The sequence below is a fragment of the Lathamus discolor genome, chromosome 6 (assembly GCF_037157495.1).
Source record: "Lathamus discolor isolate bLatDis1 chromosome 6, bLatDis1.hap1, whole genome shotgun sequence".
NCBI lineage: Eukaryota > Metazoa > Chordata > Aves > Psittaciformes > Psittacidae > Lathamus > Lathamus discolor.
Genome location: NC_088889.1, coordinates 60752441 through 60764972, shown reverse-complemented (window position 1 = coordinate 60764972; position 12532 = coordinate 60752441). Strand labels below are relative to the sequence as shown.

The following is a 12532-nucleotide window of genomic DNA, read 5'->3' as shown; positions in this document are numbered from 1 at the left end:
CACCCTCCGCCTAAATTAAATCAGAATAATTTTCCACTACTGGCTTTGCTGGAGGCTAACAGCTTGAAAAACAGCTATAAAAGCACTGCCAGGTCTTGGATAGTATATTTGTTAGAACAATAACAAAGACAAGTATTCAAAAACAGTATTTTACTTTGGACAAACCGAAGTCGTTCTCAAAATGAAATGGGAACATGAAAAAGGATAAAAATGTACTTTGAGAGTGACACATACCTTACAGCTGGTAATTTCTTCGACTCGCGCTTCAGCTGTCTGCCCTGCTTTGGGTCTTATCAAGACATACACTGCTTTCACTTTAGGACAGGATCTGAGCAGCTTTTCCAGAAGCACTTTTCCCATGAAGCCTGTAGCTCCTGTCAGGAGAATGTTCTTTCCTTCATAGTATTTGGGGATGGAAACCATTATGACCTTAATAAAAGTTTATATATTAAAAAAAAAAAAGCATATTAAAGAACTTCTAGGAGTTCAGATTTGCAGAAGATATAAATAAGTGACACAGATGCAAACATTCAACCTCATACCTGAAAGAAATGCTTAACAGCTTTTTTTTTCCCCCCTAACTGACAACTAGTACTTTAAGATGTCTTTTTTACATTCCAAAGAAAGTCCCACAGGGTCACTACAGTTATCCCAGATCTTCTTGCAAGCTGCTCCTGTTAACAGGGTTTTAGGGAATCAGACACCCACTCAGTCTAGGAAAGTATCACAACTTCAGTCTATTTTTACCTCTATGTGTATGGTCCTTCACAACTTTAAGTGGCCGTTCCACATAAACCAAAGGTCATATCAGTAAAATGTAATCACAAGCAGATACTTCAAATACATTGACAGAAGACAGGGAGTGAGGCATCTGCCAATTGCTGTCCGTGGTATTTTGTCTGTGTCAGCAAAGTTCCCTGTCAGTATCAGGCTGAGCCTTCTTACAAATTAGATTAGACCAAGGAGGAGGTACAGTTACTTGCTTTCTATGAGATCTGCTGGTTCTATATTGATTACAAAAAAACCACCATGCAGTTCCACAGATGATACAGGCTTCCAACCTAGCCACCAATTAAGTCTATTGGGTCTTCCCCACCAAGCAAGGGATTCAAAGTCTCACGCAAACAATTTGAGTTTGCCACAAATACACCTCCTAATAAAATGTTTGTTACTCAAATTTGTTGCTCAAATTCAGCACAAAGCTCAGAAGTGTTGTAAGTTTTGCTTAAGTTAACTACAAGAATTTTTATTTCTTTCCCCTACCTTAATCAACCACTTGGATATTATGTCCAATTCTACTGGAAACAAAGACTTTCTAAGCACAAATCTGCTGCCATTTCTCACACTAATGCAGACTTTGGACCTTGACCCTTATGGTCTTTAGAACTAAACCTGTGCCTCAGACCAAATTCAAGCCATTCTAGTAAGTAAAATATACCAATTTTTACTATAACCCAGAAGTGGCTTACTTTCACTGTAGTAGACTATGAATACACTTCCACCATGCTTTACCTATCTTTCTGATTAGACTTAAGACTGACGTACTGAAAGTCTCACTATAGCCTCCTATAGCAGATCCCCAAGCAACCCATTACTGAAAGCACTACCAAGAGCTGTGTATTCCATAAAACCATGATACTAAGAAAACCCAGAAAAGCGCGTCGCCTTAAAACAGATGGGTAGCATTTCTTAAACAAGAATTTCGAAACTGAATATCTAAACAGGAAGAGAGCCTTTTTTTCATGTACTACCCAAGAAGAAAAAGAAATGCAACTTCTAAATATGCTTACTTGTTTTGAAATGGCAGCCTATTGCAAGCAGGAGCTTACTAGAGGATACACAGGATTTACGTTAGCAGTAAAGAACCACAGGCTTAATTTGCATTTTTTGCCTGAAAAGTATGTAAAAGCCTTTGGAACATTTGTCTACATCTCAGGTACAGTCATATTAAAGTAATTGGGCTGTGCTTTTCATGTGCTTGTATCACAGCAAAGCCTCTGAACAAGTTCTAAATGATTCTTTGCCAGAAACAAGTCATCACCTGCACAAGCTCCCATTTCAGGATTTGGGGTACAAAGTCTTATGTTTTTTGGTCCAACACACTGAATATTTTGACTTCCTTCTTTGACAACGTTAGCTCCCATATTTATTAGCGAAGCATCTAAAAACTGATAATAGGATACAGTTCCAAGTTTAGAAAAAGAACAAGCACTACTATCTCCATTGGCCACAGTATATCATCCAAAACGGTTTCTTTGAAGGCTGATAAGATTTATAGAGATGGATGGAGGAGAAAAAAGCTGTTTACATTAAACCACTTTCACCACACACTTTAGGCTTAAATGCAAATTTCAAACCATGCCTTCTGCAATAAACCATGGAGAGCAAGACACAGCATGCTTACGAGTCATTTTTTCCTGTTCAATGTAAGATACAGACCTGTTGTCTTCACTATGGCTCTTGAAGTCACAATTAACGCCCTCTGCTTATTCACGTATGTCCTCCCTGTAGCTTCCATTTTCCGAATCTTTGCATACACCATTTAACTTCATTTCCTCCTAAAAATGTGCATGCTAGCTCCCACATAGAGGATAAGATCACTGTTCCCTCAAAAGAGGGAGAACTCATGCAATCATTACTGCACTGGTTTTGTAAACAAGATTCAGTTTTGTTACAGTTCTTACATAATCTTGCCAATATACTTGCTTAGCCATAATTCATATTTGTTACCCCTTAAGACCATGACACTATTCCTCACAAGTTCACTTGCCCTTCTTCAAAGGAAAGATTAATACTACTTCTGACATAATACTGTGTCCTCAGTCTGCAAACCCATTCACATGGACAGTCTTTGGTTCAGAAACACAGGAACCTTGCTACAACACCCAGTACCTGTGCTACAGGCCAACATCTGTTTCTAGAAGCTAAAAGAAAAAAAAAAAATGAACTAAGTTATGCTGTCAGTGGAAATATCTGTGTTGCTATGGTCCAGCTTTTCAGCTGAAAAATCTGTCCGTATTTAGGGTCAAAAGATATAAAGAAAACAGCCAGAAGAGATCAGGAAGTTCCCTGGCTCAATTACTTCTGACCATACTCCTTGGAGTATAAGGTTGATACCTGACCAAAAGTCATTATTTTCCTGAAACTCTTACAGAATTGCCAGACCTAAAAAATATCCAGATCAAAAGCTATGGTTATGTACAATGACGAAACAGGTTCAGTTAAACACAAACATGCACACTCACTCATGTTCACATCCAAGAGGCAGCAACACCTACATGATTGACAGAAAGGTTTCCTTTGAGAAACTCAACACCAATTCCCTTTACCCTGTTGTGCAACAAGTAGCCTCTGGTAGACTTTATTCATAGCACTTTTCCACATTAATTTTTATGTTCTACTTCCATTCCTCTAGAAGATTCTAGCTAGAAAACAGAACTGGAGACCTTTTCAGAGATGAACATTGCTGCCAAGGTTACAGCAACAAACACTTGGATTATGAGGGGTCTGCTTAGAAGCACCAAGTGTGAATCAAGGACAAAAACAATGTATGGAATCTAGGTGTGAACAAAGTCTGAAATCAACAGTCTGTGTTTCTAGCAGGGGAAAAAAAAAAAAACTCTCAACTGAATAAAGGGGAAAGAATGTTCCCATTCTCCACCTACCTTTCCCTGCCTTCTCTGAGAATGCAGCTCCACATGCCAGTTAGCATAGCATTGCTGGCAACCCCTTATTTTTAAACTCAGAAGGGACTTATCTTACAGGTACAGCATACTAACAGTGTTAAATTTTCAAGTTCTTTATAGAGGCAAATTACCAAAGAACTACATCATAATTGTGTTTAAAAAAGTTAAAGAAACAAAGGTCAAACTAAATTTCCACTAGGAACTACATTTAACACGTAACAGGTTGAGTAGGTCCAGAAACTAAAGACCTACCCTGGAAGACAACACAGTAAAAATCAAATTTAGCTTTTTAAGGTTGATGTTTAAGTGCCAGCAATTGTTTTATCTAGTTTTGGAGTGCATCTTTTTGCATGTTTGCAACAGCTGAGTTGTAGCTATTAACCAGCAATACGTATTTCCACTAGCTATCCAATGTCTTGCTAACAGCTATCTCTTCAAACATGCAAACAGGTAACTCTTAGCAATCACAAAATTGTCTGGAATGGAATATCTGAATCCCCACATCATAGCTACTTCTTTGACCTAGCAAGTAGTAACTGCCATGAAAAAAGAAATTTGACAGTAGAATGAATTAACAGAAATTCTGTAAAGGATTATTGCTCCAGAAGAGGGATGACTGAAACTACCAGATAACTTTTAGGGATAAACAGCCTTTGGTAGAGGAAGCTTCTATTAAGCAGCTATAGAGAAACTGATGCTAGTTACTTCTGAATTCACAGGTTCAGGGCTATATCAACAATGACACTTCAAAGATACAGCTTATTTGAAGGGTGCTGCCCTTTGATAAATCAAGAGTTCTTAAGAACTTCAGTAAACAACAAAAAAAGCCCAACACAAAAACCAGCCCACAACCAAAAAACCAAAAAAAACCAACCCCACACTCTAGGACCCTAGCCAACATTCCGCATCTTGTAAGAAATTCTAGTGTCCAAAGCTGAGCAAGTGCTATTATGGAGCAAACAACAGCAGCTCTGTTTGCCTTCAGATTTAGTTACTGCAGCAATATTTAACTCATTGCTTCAGAGGTCCAAATCTCAAAACAGAGACAATTCTGTTTTTAAAAGGAAAAAGACCAATTTTCAGATTTGTCCAAACACAAATCAAGATGCTTAAAGATTTGCTTTCCAAGTGCCAGGAAAGCCTACTGCAGTTCTATTGCATGCTTAAATGCTAACTCCAGCAACTAGAAAGAATGCGCATATCTCCTTGTTAGAGATTAAATGGTCCAGTTTCTATTTTATCACTAACAAACATTAGGTCAACAAGATGCTGCCTCCAAATTCAACCATTTGCAATTATCGCTCACAGGAAACAGGAAACATGTATTTCCCAACCTCTCAAGCATCAGCAATAGGCCACAGAGTTCTACAAAAATACCATCTGACAAGCCAGTTTCCCCCCTTTCCTTTCACCAGCTTCAACCTAGTACTAACAGCAATACAATAAAAAAGTCTAAACGGGAGCAGAAACATTTATGTATATTCAGGAGATAAAATCCATCTAGACATCAAACCTGAATGAATCACAGGTGGTGGTTTGTTTTAAATATCACACATGCACACATCCACATCAGACAAAAATCATTACAGAAGTCCCTCATCTAGAGCTTCAATTGCCCCATAACATGGACACTACAGCAAACAGAAAAAGAAAAAAAAAACACCACCGTATACATATATAAGAACTGGAGAGACTGAAGAATTCAGGCAACAAAGGAAGTAACCTTTAACTCATCTAAACAAGGTTACTGCCAGAAAGTCAAGACTGGGTCATATCATGTCTGATTTTGTTTGATGCCTTGTTTCCACAAAAGCAAATCAATGAATGCTATCAGCAGAATGTCCACATTTTCAACCACCACAAGGGTCAATGATCTGCCCTATTTGGACAATATCTACCCAGCATATCACCAAAAGATGATTGTTTGTCTTCACGGTCCAAGGTTATATCCATTGAGAAACCTTATCTGCAAAAGATACTGTTTTACAAGATGTGTAGAGACTGAAATGATGGAACAGAGTATTTCCTGCTCTAAACTGCTTTTGCTGTAAGTTAACCTTAAAGCATACCTATTCCGAACTTTACAATCACATGGAGGATTACAGAATCTTCCCACCTCTAGCAGAAAGACAAGCTTATCCATTTGCAAGGCCATTTTCTTTATTAGCTATAAAACATAGTTCCCCTGCAAGATAAACCTTCTCAGAAAATTCAACACACCTCCAGGAGCTGGAAAACACATTGCCAGGTTTGCAAGCTACTCAGAACAACCAAGCTCTGAAGAACTATCAAATCAAGTCCACTAATTTAATATTAGCTAGCCAAACTTTGGCTTACAACAGTTAGTACATCAGATACAAGTGTCTTACTACACACTTTCTTGACAAGTAACTACAGCGTATTCAGGGTCATAGTAAGTTCCCATATGTATACCCTACATGCTTGTAGAGATCATTGATAAAGACAAGTGAAACACAACAAAATTAAATCATCTGAAAGATTATACCCAAGTCATCACAACAGTAGTATAAATATCACCAGAAGACCCAAAGCTGTATGTGGAATATGGCCAACACTCAGTTTATTGAGAGAATTTTTTAAAATTAACAGACTTTTCAAACTAGTTATATTCTTCAGTCTTGAATATGTTCAGTGAGACTACTACCAATGAAAAGATTTGTCCACTTTAAGTCACACATCTATTCAAGCACAATACCAGGCAGAGTTACTAGTAAAACCCCAAAAAACTGTTCTCCTCACTATTCTTACCACTGAAATAAGCCAGATAAAGTAAAACAAACAAACAAACAAAAAAACAACTTGCAGTGGGCTCCAGTTACATTCCTCCTGTATATAACACAATCTTTGGCAGTATATACATTCAAGGTAGGGAGCATTATCAAATTTAGCTGAGACTTAACTAATACTGCATATTAATTATTTAACAGCACTAGTGCATTTTGATACCAAAACCTAGACTGACAGCAGAAGTTGTTCTGTAATCTCCTTTAAGACCACAATGACAATACCAAAGTACCGTATTCACTCAACTGCTTTAAGATGGTGAATTTGGAGCAACTCATGACTACCCAATAATTTATTAGCAGAACTCAGCCCAACCCAGAAACCATTTCATCTGCCATTTGAAGACACCCTTGTGAAAGTAAGATACTTTGAAGTCAGGGCTGTGTCTGAAATCATGGTGTCTTTAACCTTTTCTAATCCTTTAGTCTTACTGAGGGGAACCTGACCTCAGTGTGAGCCACTGCTGAGCTGATCCCAGTAGAGCTTTGTTACTAGAGGTATTCAGTGAATGTGGCTACACAGATACTTCTTATGTACATGTTAAGACATGTTCTTTCAGCCAAAATTCTGATTTTACTACAGATCTCCATTCACTTATGCTTCTACTCAGAGACATTCTGTTCCAGATGACTTACAATTGCTTTTGAGTAGCAAGTCCTCTGTTCTCAAAGTACTAGAGCAGTCCCTTGCTTTACTGTAATTACGTGTCTTCCACAGTAAGTCCCTCCTCTGAAAGTGAACTAAAACAAAGTAAAAGGGTTTTAGCATCCCTCTGTAATTAGGTTATGAGTTGACATTTTTCTGCATTGTTTACTGTTTGAGCTTAGTCTTAAGTGCACGTTGGAAAAAAAAATCTCTTTTGGTGTAATTAATCTGATTTCTCCAAGCAGCACAAAAAGCTTCTATCAGTTCAGAAATTAAGCTATTATAGTAAAGCCACATACCACACAAGAACATTCACTACACTCCATTCTCGCTTCATGTGAAAACATGTTTAACACATATCCAGACAGCTCTCAAACACATTTAAGATAACAAGAAGCAGGCAGATTCAAGATTTGCTGAACAGGAACACAGTTCCAGATTATTTTATCTAAGCTAATTAGAAATCCACATTTGAAAACTCACTTCTGCTTTCAGTTATGAAAGGACAAGATAAAGGTTCACTGTCCATCAAGGCAGCTACGTAACCCTGAAAGGAGAACAAAACCTGTCTGAAGATCTTGCCTACAACATAATGCAGAGAGTAACACAGTTCTGGCTGCTACGTAAACTGAAGCTACAAAAATCACTCAATTCTTATTCATTGCATTAAGTCAAAGGCATCAATTTAGCCTTGACAGTCCAGGTTACCACTCACAAAAGCCTTAGCAGCAACAGCAGGGTTATTGCTCTAGTTGTTACTGTGATACTGTCATTTTGCTGGGAGAGGAAAGCCAAAACTCAAGTGTGAGTGGTGGGGGGCAGGGGTGGCGAACAGCAAACATTCAAGTGGCTCATTGTTTTTTTTAGTTTCACTGTTTAGGCACAAACCTAGGTAATAAAAACCCAGATTCACATTCCTCTCATTGATCAGACAGGACAATGAGAGGTACCCAAAAAATGTACATGCAATTGCATTCTCTTTAAAAGATCAGAAGGACAAGATGAGCCATCGGAACCAGTCCTTACTAGATTGCCTTAGCATGTATGATTAAATTATTTAAGCATTTACAATCAAAATACTTAATAAATAAAAAAAACCCACACAAACAAAAAACAAAAACACCTCACCACAAATACACCCCAAACTCACATTTCTCCCATCTTTTAAATTACATTAAGGAGTGAGAAGGCTTGAGCCACATTTTATGGCACATGTTACACAATGATTTTAAAATCCTAGGAATCAATACTTCCAGACTCCTACCATACTTGTCCATGCCTTTTACAACTGAAAAAGAAAATCCAAAAAAAAAAAAAAAAAAAATCAGCCTTCCTGATCCTCTCAGCTCCTCTAAAGAGTTTCTTAACAGAAGACTTACAGTGAAGGAAAATAAAACACCAAAAACTCAACAAAAACCCAACAAACACAAAAGAAATCCTAATACATATTTGACACATGCACATGAAAGCTTACTCACTATAATACTGTAACAAAATACTCCAATACCCCTGATTATATTTCCCCACATTCCAACTTCTATTGCCATCACAGTAAAAGACACATAGTAAGCACAGTCACAGCTGGTGAGCTGTTTGACAGCTGTAAAAGAGTTAACTGTAATTTACGAGTTTTAAATCTCAAGTCCTCCACAACTATAACCAAGAACTTGATGCTTTAATGTTTAAATGAGCCACTTCAAAATTCTTGCAAAACTGCAGTCAAATGATGCAGCTTCTTAACATGGTGCAATTCAACGGCTTTACAATGCAAATCAATACAGATATTTCCTCTCCCATTACGTTCCTGCAGAAATTACCGATAATTCTTCTGAAACCTAAAAATAATTCATTTATCTGACAACTGCTCTATCAAGTTGTACTCGACTAACCACCTTCTTTAAAAAAGAACCACCATCACCCACACACTTTCCTTTTTCCACAAATGTAGGGGGAAAGCAGTAAAAAAATAAAACCCCATTTTCACAATCTTCTTAACTTTAAAAATAGCTTAAATACAGACAGTTAAAGCAAATTTTACTAACAGACTGCCAACCTGTCCTACAAACAGAACAAACAGAAGTGAATGTCAGTTAAGCAGGATGCCTAAAGCCTCTCTTGGAAGAACAGAGGTGTTCACTCCACTCCTGTAGCTGATACTGATGATGTAGATGCTGAAGGCTCCAATCTTAAGTCCCGTTTATGCTAATGGATGTTACTTAGATCTCTCAATTATGTCTATTGCACAAGAAGCCCTATAAATTTGCAAACATGAAGCTGAGCAACATGGAGAAAGGTTGGCATAATGTAGTGTATACAGAGCTACCAAACAGCAGCTTAGCAAGACCTATTACACACAGCCTTTCAAACCACACCTTAAGAAAGAAAGTAATAGGTACATTAATAAAGTCACACATTCTTTGAGAAAGTTTGGAGAAAGCTGAAAGAAGGCAAAGACCATTTTACAAAAAGGGCATTACTATAAACCCTGGGTTGAAGACACTCAGAAACAAAGGCAAATATCCTATTCAGAGAAATGGTATTTGTTAGCATAGCCTGCAGCTTTCAAACTTTAGAAGCATTGAGGCTAAATAAATAATAGCTGGAGGACTGTATTACTTCAAGGCTCAGAATTTGCAACTTGGAGAAACAATATGGACATATATGAAGGTACTAACCAAGCCCAGCCATTAAATGATTACGTAAGGTAAGTCTTCCACCTATAGACAAAGTACCAAACTAACCAAGTACAAGTTTTGATGATACTGGTTCTGCCTCAGAAGTTTTTGTTTGCTTGCTTTAGGTTTGCTTGCTTCAGCTCTGCTTCCTGCAGACAAGTAACAGGCATACTGTACTGAATACAGGCCTTCTGCAAGCACTATTTTGTGACAGAAAACCCCAAACATGCACACAAAATACATTTTCTGGCTGGAGAAGCTAACCAAACCCAAAATCACTGCAATAATAAAGCTGTGTCCTCAGCATCTCTACATTCCCTAGCGCTTGATTAAACTTTCCAAATTGATGGATAACCATTTTGTTTTGTGGTACAGCCCTTCCAAGCACTGGAAGCACAGTGCTTGGGCAGAACTGTAAATTCCTACAAGAGCTAGAACTCAAACAAGAAGATGACAAAGGACCCTTTGCTTCATAGTGGTCAGGAAGAGATTCAGTTTGGCTTTTCAGGAGCTAAGAGGTCCTATGGAGGGCTTGATTCTCCATCTGCAGGATTAACCTTAATAGAGGTATTTCAAGACATCTATGACTTCAGCTGTCAAAGATCACTTCTTTTAAGCAGAATCATGGCAAGCTGTCAGGACTTGCACTGTGAAACCAACACTTAGTGATGCTCTCTGCCCACCTCTGGCTAGTAGATGTCCTGTACCTTTTCAAAGTCTGAGGCATTATAAACACCAAATAAAGATAACCCCTTTTCTATTACAGGTACAGTTTTGCTTCAATACTAACTTTTTATTGATGAGTATTGGCTGCTTAGGATAATGAAAATATCAACAGGTTAGCGGTTTTGTAGCTACAGGAAGGGAAAATATTGATAATTTCTAAAACATACCTCTACATTAAACTACGTGACTGCCCCATTGGGCTTTTACTGTTAAAACTGTCTCTAGCAAAACTCTGTTAGAGCTGCAGTCCAGCACAAGGTAAATAAAGATTAAGTACTTGCAGCAAAAAGTTAGACCTAGATTTGCATATTGCTTTATAGTTCTGTAACAGCTAAGAGAAAAAAAACCCAACACCTGCAAAGTCAACCTTTCATATCCAGTTGTGAGAGGGTTTCGATGGGGAAATGGTGGATTTTAAAGCCATCTATATTTGAGGAGGGATCAAAAACAGGGTAGAAAAGCAGTGAAAATCCTAGAATTATATACCTAATATCCAGATTGCCAAAATAATGGTATCTCCATTATGAAACACAGACATGATACACAAATTGGGGAATTTGGGGGTCAAGAAATTCTAGCCTGTTACAATACAGTGGAATACAACTCCCGCTAATAATGGAACAATGCTCCACTTCTACTTTAATTATTACTGAAGCAGTTATGAAAATATCAAAAACTTCCAGTTGCTAAAGCCGTAGTAGGTTAAATCTAATTAAGCGTAAGTAGGTTAAAAGAAATTAAAGTTTTTTCTTTCCATGGGATTCAAGCTGGTTTCAATTACAAGTCTGCTACCTACCAGTACATCTCTGCGATTAACCACACTTTAAACTCCACTCAACAAACTCTATCTGCAGACCCACGCGACTCCTTGCTCCCCAAGGACTCCAAGCCCCCACCCAGAGTCACGGGCGGCTGCACACACCAAGAGCCACCACAGCTTTTAATCTACGATTTCCTGACGCATGGACCAATTGCCCTGGTACTCCTGTTTAAAGAAACGGACCACTTTGGTTCTCTTCCCCGCACATTCTTCTGCGCGGGAGAGAGAAACTTGTGGCCTTTTCTTATAAGGCCATTTCCTGCGCTAGCCGCAACCCCACAGGCTCTGGGAAAGGGGAACTGCCGTAGTGATACGGCCGGAGCTAGGGGAAGTCTGAGCTGCTCCGCAGGAAAAGCGGGCGCGCCGCTGCTCGGAAGAGGCCCATACAGCGCTGCAGGGCGCAGAGGCGGGCGGCGGGGCAGGGGCAGATGGGTGGTATGCCTGTCGCGAGGCCCCAGGGCAGGTGGAGAGGCCGGCGCAGACTCCGGGGCCTCCAGCCTCACCCACGCGAAGCGCAGCCCGGGGGGGCCCTGACGGCCGCTCGGTGCTCCCCCTCCGCCAAGCATCGACTTCTCCGCCTGTAACGCGTCTCCGGCCTGGCGGTCTGCCCGCCACCACCCCACCTCAGCGCTCCGCGCCTCCGGCGAATGCGCCCCTCCTTCCCTCCCCCTCCGGCAGCCTCCCCACAACGCACGACGGTGGCTGGCTCCCTTCGCGTCCCCTCACGGCCCACAGGAGAGGATGGAGATGGAGCGGCCCAGCCCGAGCCCGCCCCGGCGGCCGTTACCTGCTCCGGGCGGCGTACCCCTCCGAGCTCCGCTGCTCCGCTCCGTACCCCGCTGCTCTGAGGGGCTCGGGCAGCGGTCCTGAAGAAGCCGCTCCCGTTGGCCGTTACGCACACAGCACTCGCCCGCCTATTGGCTCCTGGCTCCGCCGCTCGGTGGGACGAGGACGACGGGGGTTGGCGGCTGCCAGGAGCCCCGCCCAGTGCCGCGGCCGGGCGCGCGGGGGGGCGAGTTCTGCGTCGCCGCCTCGGGGCCGCGCGTGACCCCCTGCAGCCGCCGCCATGCGGCCTGCGCACGGTGGGGCGGGGGGGGCACCAACCCGGGCCCGCGGCGTTGCCGCGGTGGTGGTGGCTCGCCGCCGCCCCCTCGCGGTGCCCGCCGGGCCTGCTG

General features: G+C 40.8%; 1 protein-coding gene across 1 annotated transcript in view; it reads right to left on the bottom strand.

Moving 5' to 3' along the window:
* The window catches only part of FAR1 (fatty acyl-CoA reductase 1), a 35033-nt gene extending 22753 nt beyond the window's left edge, over positions 1-12280 (bottom strand). Inside the window, exons 1-2 of the mRNA XM_065683100.1 lie at positions 12145-12280; positions 235-429 (exon numbers count right to left, since the gene is read on the bottom strand). Of these exons, the coding sequence (XP_065539172.1) occupies positions 235-423 (189 nt within the window). The 5' untranslated portion in view covers positions 424-429; positions 12145-12280. The remainder of the gene's footprint in view (positions 1-234; positions 430-12144) is intronic.
* Between the last annotated feature and the right edge of the window lie 252 nt (positions 12281-12532).